This window comes from Silene latifolia, chromosome Y, assembly GCF_048544455.1.
Source record: "Silene latifolia isolate original U9 population chromosome Y, ASM4854445v1, whole genome shotgun sequence".
Lineage (NCBI taxonomy): Eukaryota > Viridiplantae > Streptophyta > Magnoliopsida > Caryophyllales > Caryophyllaceae > Silene > Silene latifolia.
The window spans coordinates 330004252-330013259 of NC_133538.1; the positions used below are offsets into that span (position 1 = coordinate 330004252).

Consider the following 9008-nt stretch of genomic DNA (forward strand, 5'->3'; position numbering starts at 1 on the left):
AGGAGGTGTTGTTCTGGGCAGGCGGTTTTCGGGGGGATTTTAGGGGTTTTAAGTGGTCTGGTTCGGGGGGTTTCTGGGTGGCTTTTGTCGAGGGAGGATAGGGGAGTTGATTGGTGGTTGTAGGTGGCGGTGAAGGTGGCGTTAGGTGGTGGTTACGAGCGTGTTTTGTGGGGGTGTCAGGTGGTGTTGCGGTTGGTGTCGTGTGATAGGGCGTGGGTTTGTGGGTTGTTGGTGGTGGTTTAGCTGGTGGTTTAGAGTGAGTTGGGTGTGTGGGGTTGCAGGCTTGAGGTGTCGAGGCTGGGTGGTGGCTGTGGCAGCGTGTGGTGGCGGGTTTGGTGGTTTTTAGGAGGGGAGTTGGTCACGGTTTATAAACCGTGTATGGGGGGTGATGTGTGTTGTTTTTGAGTCGGGTTTTATTTGGGTAACTCGGGTTATAATTGAATCGGGTTTTTAAGTACCGTAGACCTTTAATCATAATAATAAATAATAAATTTGAATAATAAATATAAATTTATAAATAGTAATTTGAAGTAATAAATAATTGAATTGAATTATAATATGTTGATTAGGTGACGGTTGTGAAGAATTATAATCGAATCAGATTGCTTTGTTTATTGGATTGCTTGAGCTGCGTAATTGGAATTGCTTGCCAGGTAGGATAATATACTCAACTGATTGTGTAATTGGTGTTATTTATCATACGGTTATGATATATGGTTGATTGGCAATTTAATTTGTGATGTTATTTAATTGGATGGTTTATATACATGATTGTCGTGTTTAATTACGAGAATGGTTTATGAGAATTGGACTGCCCCAGGCTTAGTCTCTGGTGGATAACGTGAGTGGTGATTGGACTGCCCCAGGCTTAGTCTTTGGTGGATAACGTGTGTGAATAATTGGAAGGCCCCAGGCTTAGTCTCTGGTGGATAACGTGGATAGATGATGTTGAGATGTGACATGTGAACAGATGAGATTGGAATATTGACAGTTGTGAGAGATTGGTTGTTTTAATATATTTTATCCTACTCAACCATTGGTTGACGTGTTTGCTTCTGTGTCAAAATAAAATTGATGCCTGCTTTAATTGATGGCATCCTGTGGTGAACCATTTAATATTTCCGGTTAAATGGGGAGCAGATTTAAATAGCAGGTTTGGAGCTAGCTGACTTGGGAGCATTGGGAAGAGAGCTCGACTTGGACCATAGTTGAAGTCTAGATCACATAGAACAATTTATATCACTTTATTTATTTCCGCTGCGAGTTGTAAATATTTTATACTAAGTTTAGTTGGATAATTGGTAATAAACATATAATCATTGAAGTTTTAATTTAAAGTACTTTGGTTTGTTGTACTTTGTTATACACTACCTCGGGAAACCGAGATGGTAACAGTCCTATTTATTGGGAATGTCTAGCTAAAGGCTCCTGAATAAATGGGGGTGTTACACACGGCTTGTGGCAAAAGGTTTTACTCAAGTGCACGGATTGCATTATGATGAGATTTTTGCACCTGTAGTCATGCTACGTTCCATTCGGATAATCTTAGAGATTACCGCATTTCATGATTAAGAAATTTGGCAAATGGATGTGAAAACCGCCTTCTTAAACGGTTATTTGGAGGAAGAGTTGTACATGGTGCAACCCGAAGGTTTCATAGATCCTGAGCATCCTACGAAAGTATGCAAGCTTAAGCGTTCCATTTATGGACTTAAGCAAGCTTCTCGGAGTTGGAATCATCGTTTCGACCAAGTGTTAAAAGAGTATGGCTTCATTCGATCGGTCGAGGAACCATGCTTATATATCAAGTCGAGTGGGAGCAAGATTGTATTCTTGATATTGTATGTCGATGACATACTCTTAATTGGGAATGACATTCCTCTCCTATCTTCGGTTATAGAATGGTTGAAGAACCATTTCCAGATGAAAGATCTGGGTGAGGCACATCGCATTTTGGGAATCCGTATCTACCGAGACAGATCACGACGGACGTTATCACTTAGTCAGGAGTCTTATTTGGATAAGGTTCTTGAGAGGTTCAGCATGACCAACTCCAAGAAGGGGAACCTTCCTATGACGACTGGGATGCAGTTGAGTAAGTCTCAGTCACCCACGACGCCTGAAGGGATAGAGCGCATGAGTCGTGTTCCTTATGCATCTGCAATAGGATCAATCATGTATGCCATGATATGCACACGTCCAGACGTGGCATATGCATTGAGTATGACAAGTCGGTACCAAAAGACTCCAGGTGAATCACACTGGATTGCAGTCAAAAATATCCTCAAGTACCTACGGAGGACTAAGGATTGGGTATTGACTTATGGAGGCGATACTAAGCTATGCGCAACCGGTTACGCAGATGCTAGCTTCCAAACGGATCGAGATGATTCAAAATCTCAGTCCGGGTTCGTCTTCACTCTTAATGGTGTCTGCGGTCACCGGAAGAGTTCCAAACAGAGTGTTGTAGCGATTCTACTATCAATCCGAGTACTATGCCGCTTCGGAGGCAGCAAAGGAAGCGATATGGATGCGTCAATTCTTACAAGGGCTTTCGGTAGTTTCTAGTTCGAATGACCCGATCACCATCTATTGTGACAATAGAGGTGCCATCTTCCAGGCTAAGGTGCCAAAGTCTAGCAACAAATCTAGACATGTACTTCGGAAAGCTCACCTGATCCGTGATTACGTTGAGCAAGAAGAGATAGTGATTGACAAGATTGCGACGGATGATAACATCGCGGATCCTCTCACCAAACCGTTGAATTATGATAAGCATGTAGGACATGTTAATTCCATGGGAATTAAACATGTACCTGAGTTGTAGTACTTGATTATGGATTTAATACATTATCTTTTTCATATACTATTTATAACTTCATCGTTTTATATATAATATTTTGTTTTTCATGTGGATTGTATCGACAACATTGAACGCCACAAAGTGAACTGAATTACATTATATTTGTTTTGGTCCGTAATCGCCAATATGAGCCGATAACTCCGGCTATTATATTGTGCAATCGATTGATGGTGGGTTCAACGAGCCATAAGTCAAACGGTTGATGATCGATCACGATACGAGATTATGACGATACCTCGTAGGACAACTTTTTTTTTGTGACAACGTAATGGAGTCCTAAATGTTTAATAACATTCGGTGCCAGGTCGTGGATAGGACATCCATTGTGTTCCTAGAGTCGATTCTTTTGACTATCGACCGTCTCTTGAGATTAAGGCGCTTTTGGGTGACTTTGGTTTCTTTCTCACGGTCTGCAAGTAATCGGAGGCTAAGTAGATTTTTTCTGGGTCATTTCATACCGTGCTTACATCTGCAGGATTCGAGTTGAGGAAAATATCCAACCCTTATCGGTATAGTTATTTCTCGGGGCCACTCGAGGAGTTGTAACTGAAATGCATGGCCATGCTCGAATGTTGATTCGTTTATCAGTTAAGTTACTCTCTAGTCGGGGAAACCACTCTTGATATTGATCGCTTGTAACATACGACCTTTGTGAATTCGGATTTGCAAATTGTTTTACATTGAGTGTGAGAAATTTTATAGGATATGAGAATCGGTTATCGCACATACACTTGTGATGACAAGTGAGAGTTTGTTGGAGCTTGTGTCCTCCACAAATTAGTGTGATAACATTTGTAAATCTCTTACAGGTTCACAAGGGTATACTTCGTATATTTAATCAGTTGATTAACGTTTACCTAATAACGGTTGGCTTGCTAGAAAGTTTGACGTTATTATCATACAGATGGCGGTGATCAACTGGTCCCTAAAGGTCACACCTATAGGATGTGTTTGAGAAATGTGGTTATAGAAATATAATCACATTGATGCCCAATATGACTAAAAAGTTAGTCAATGTGTTGATGAGATAATTATTTAATGAAAATTAAATAATATTAGATGAGACGAATTAATCAATCAATTCGTAAATTAAATATAATAAGTTATATTTAATTAAATATATGTAATGTTAGCTTGGACGAATTAATCTGTTAATTCGTAATTAAATATAATCAGTTATATTTAATATTAACAAGATGAATGTGTCATAGTGGTAATAGTGAGGGTACACATACCAAGAGGTCATGGGTTCGATCCTCACTAGATGACAATTAAACACATTTTATATATTTTTGGAAAGACCAAAAATAAGGAGAATATACTCCTTATTTCGGTCAGTTGGGCCGAAAATAGGAAAGTATTATTCATCCTAATTTTCGGCCAGTATAAGAAAGAAAGGGAGAGAATTATTCTACCCTAATTCTTTTTCTTGACCTAGCCTCTCTCTCTCTCATCAGAAAAAACACAAAACAACTAAATTTTACAGAAAACTTTAGATCGATTCTAGCACAATCAATAAGGGCATATCTCATATCGTCTTGGGTGAAACTGATAGGCGAATATCAATTTTGATATTGTTCTTAGGCCATATTTGCTAGGACCGAAGGTTAATTCTGAATCCTTTATACTTTGTTTATGTATTTTGTTTATGACCTTTAATCATCATTGTTAAATTCGTTATAATCCTTCTAAATTAAGGGAAGTATACAGATTATTTCCCACAATACTCACCACTCTTCTCAGGATCCCAACACCACTCATCTGGTGGTCTAGTGCTACTAAGGCGAATACGCCTTATCCGATCAGCTTCAAAGGGCAAAAAAACCGCCTGGAGCTTCTCCGTATCCCACCCTTCCCCAGTCCCACTCACCAGGCCAGCCACCATCATCCCACTATTTTGTACTCTCGGCGAAATCACCCGTCGCGTTTGTGTTCCAGGTATCCACGGATCAGCCCAAACCCTTGTGCTAAGTCCATCCCCAATCCTCCCACGAATACCCTTATTGAGGACGTCCCTTTCCTCCCAAATTCCCGTCCAGGTGTAGCTTGGATTCACTCCCAATTCTGACTCCATAAAGGCCGCATTCGGGAAGTACTTCCCTTTAAGCACTCTCACCATAAGACACTCAGAATTAGTCACTAGCCGCCATGCTTGCTTTCCAAGTAAAGCCTTATTGAAACTCATATAATCACGAAAACCCATCCCTCCTCTACACTTTGGACGACACATTTTCTCCCACGCGACCCAAGGGATTTTCCGCCTACCATTCTCACTGCCCCACCAAAACCTTGAAACAAGAGAGCGAAGCTCATCACAAAAATTAGCCGGTAGCTTAAAAATCCTCATTGAATAGGTAGGAATGGATTGACCTATAGCCTTTATCATGATTTTCTTACCTGCCTTCGAGAGCAGCATACCCCGCCATCCCTGTAATTTCTTACTAATCTTGTCCCGAATGATCCTGGTTAGTGCATGTTTCGACTGACCTATCACAGTTGGCAAGCCCAAGTATTTACCCTGAACATCTACTATACGAACATTAAAGACCCTTAACACCTCCTGCTTCCGAGTCCAAGCTGTTCCCTTACTAAATGAGACGGTCGTTTTCTCTAAACTCACCATTTGTCCAGAAGCACTTTCATATCGCTGTATAATACCCCGAACATAGCGAGCCTCCCTCTCTTTAGCCTTCACAAAAATGATACTATCATCAGCGAAAAAAAGATGGGACACCACGGGCGCCGAAGGAGCAATTCGTATCCCATGTATTGCATTATTTTCTACAGCTCTCCTAATCATACTAGAAAACACCTCAGCACACAAAATAAAGAGATACGGTGATAAAGGGTCTCCTTGCCGAAGGCCTCGACCAGGCCGAAACTCCTCAGACAGCAACCCATTAACACTGACAACATACGAGACAGATTCGACACACACCATAACTCTATCCACCCAACTTCTATCAAATCCCATAGCGTTCAGAACCGACCTTAGAAACCCCCATTCCACCCTATCATAAGTTTTTGCCATATCAAGCTTCAGAGCCATATGACCACCCTTCGCGAATTCTTCATATAGTGAAACAGCTCAAAAGCAACGAGAACATTATCAGAAATAATCGCCCTAGGGTAAAAGCACTCTGATTCTCCGATACAATATCTCCCAAGAACACCTTTAATCTATTAGCTAAGACCTTGAAAATCAATTTATATATAACAGTGCATAGGCTAATTGGTCTAAAGTCCGCCATCTTGTCTGGGGCTTTCTTTTTTGGTATAAGAACAATATTAGTTTTATTAATTCCGTCCGGAATAGGTCCCCCATTAAGCACTCCTAAAACCGTTCTCACCACAGCCTTACCCACTATATGCCAATAAGTTTGATAAAAGAGACCATTCATACCGTCTAACCCTGGGGCCTTGAGTGAATGCATTTGGTTTAGTGCCACGAGCACCTCCTCTTCATCGTAATCACATCGAAGGCCCTCATTCATTTCTTGCGTAACACGGCCTTCCACCCCTATTAAAATATCATCAAAGTTCGACGGTCTCGAGCTTGTAAACAGATTAGAGAAATAGGACACAACACATCGAGCCATAGCAGGGGTGTTTTCATAAACTCGACCTTCTTCATCAACAAGCTTTGAGATCTTGTTCTTCTCCTTTCTCTGACTTGCCCTCATGTGAAATATAGTATTACGGTCTCCGTCACGTAGCCACAAAGCCCTCGACCGTTGTTTCCAGAATAAGTCCTCATGCTGAAGCAATAAAGCTATTTCCTTAACAAGCTTACGTCGTTCCTTTACCAGCCGTTCAGTTCTCCCACCTTCATTCATACGTTTAAGTCGATCCCTTTTCTTCTTAATATCCCGCACTATCTTACCAATACTTACTCCTTTCCATGCCCGAATTTCTGCTGCACACTTATTAATGGTGTTCAATAAGTCCCCGTCATCATAATCCCAAGCTCGCCTGACCGCCTCTTCGCAACCATCCTCCCCCACCCAAATCTGCTCAAACCTAAACAGCTTCGAACTCATTTGTGCCTCTTCACACCGCCTATTCAGTAAGACTTTAATTGGTGCATGGTCCGACCACTCTCTATCCAAATGATAAAGCTTAGCAAACGGGTACAAGTCCATCCACAAACCAGTTATCATCGCCCTATCAATTCTACTTTGTCCATTAGCCTCTCCGGCTTGGCCATTATCCAAAGTAAAAGCATAGCCTTCCATTGGAAGATCCCTCAATCCACATTCATCCACTGCGTCCCGGAAGTTATTCATCTGCCACTGTAACCATTGCCCTCCCTTAATCTCGTTTGCATAAAGTACTTCATTATAATCACCAATACACAGCCAGGGACTGCTAGTTTCCCTAGCTAACAACCTAATTTGTTGCCAAGATAAATGACGGTCTTGTAATGCAGGCCACCCATAAAATCCCGTAAGTCTCCAATCCTGACCCTCTACCTCAACATCAACATCAATATAATGAACAGTTGCTGATCGAAAACTACACTTAACCTCCTCCTTCCACATCATTGCTAACCCACCCGACCTGCCCACACTATCGACCTCATAACCCATATATCCACCCAAACGCTCTCTAACCTTCCGCATATCACGACTATTAAGTTTAGTTTCACATAGAAATATAATAGCCGGGGCCTCCCGTCAGACAAGGTTCCGAAGACCACTAACTGCATCGGGGTTGCCCAGCCCCCTGCAGTTAAAACTTAGGATACTCATTGGGCCCGGCGGGGTTGAGTGGTCTCAACCTCCGCCTCAGATATCATCACATCCCTGTGAGTATTAGCCTTCTTCTGTACCAAGTCACCACCATCACCATCTTCTTCCCGCATCCTTTTATGATTCTTGTTGAGATGTATCATCTGCTGAACTTGCATCTCACTCCCAGTACGCACTCTCTGTGTCCACACCCCACCCCCATTATCCACTTTTTCCACTGCCCCACGCCCCAACACTCCATTCAGCTTACACACATCCCCCTCCCCATCCACACCAGACTGCACCAAACCCACATGTCCACCTCCTTCACCCCTTCCCATACCCACGGCTTCATTATCCTGCATATCACCCAGCTCCTTCACTTCAACTCCTATCACCCTATCCTTCTCATTAACCTCCCCCTCCTCCTCCTCCAACACACTCCTAATCCCTTCGACAGCGACTCTCTGATTCTGCTTTAATTTATTCGAAATAGCGAATTGTTGCAACTTCTCAATCATCTCCTTCTCACACCTACGGTACTCCTCCTCAAACGCTGGCCTTAAATCCCGCCCGCCTTTACTGCCTTCTGCCACGCCACCCACCTTCCCTTCTCCTTGGTGATGCCCTCAACACATCCCCGTACATAAGTTCATCCTCCTGGTATGGACCATGTTCACACTCCTTCTCACCATGACCTAACACCCCACACCCATAACAGAATAACGGCAGCTTCTCATACTTGACATCGAAGGAATTAACTTTGCCAGACGGCATCCGTACCTCAACAAATTTTTTAAGAGGCTTACGAATGTTATGCAAAATACGTAATCGAACTGACCTCTCCATCTCAGGGTATAACATCTCATCCTTAGCCACAAATTTACCCAGTTGCTCCCCTAGCCTCCTTACATTATCCTCATTCGTACGACCTTTAATAGGAAGATCGTAAATACGCGTCCATAGCGGCATATAGTAGAGCGGGGTTTCCATTAAATTCCCTTCAGCATTGGGTTCATTAAAGCACCATACATATTTATCAAAGTGCCAAGGTTGTCCGTCAAGAACCTTACCCTTATCTCGCACATCTTCGAATCTGAAGATAAAGATCCTCTGCCTCGCATCCACCACACTTCCAACAACTTTACCCTGCGGACTCCACACCCTAAGCATTGTATCAATAGCTGCGCGACTGTTTATCGATTTCAAAGTCCAGAGCTTTGCAACTAAAATCAACTCCTCCTTAGTCTTCTGAACCTCCTCACCTTCCACGTCCCAATCAAACACCCCACCACCCTCTGCCTAGGTCTCCCCATCACTTCTTTTCCCTTACTACAACTACCGTAGGCCATACACGTCCCACGTAGAAATCAAAGATAATCTTCCTAAAAAATTCAAACCCTAAAGACCAACTA

The 9008-nt window shown here is 42.4% G+C and overlaps 1 protein-coding gene across 1 annotated transcript; it reads right to left on the bottom strand.

Annotated features, from left to right (window-relative positions):
• Window positions 1-8172: 8172 nt before the first annotated feature.
• On the bottom strand, window positions 8173-8766 carry LOC141631378 (uncharacterized). Its single transcript, XM_074444057.1, has one exon. It carries the CDS (start codon window positions 8764-8766, stop codon window positions 8173-8175), a length of 594 nt encoding a protein of 197 aa, XP_074300158.1.
• Window positions 8767-9008: the final 242 nt, after the last annotated feature.

Bases quoted from the DNA above. Each gene is read 5' to 3' on its own strand.
- LOC141631378 (XM_074444057.1), bottom strand. From the start codon at position 8,766: ATGCTTAGGGTGTGGAGTCCGCAGGGTAAAGTTGTTGGAAGTGTGGTG.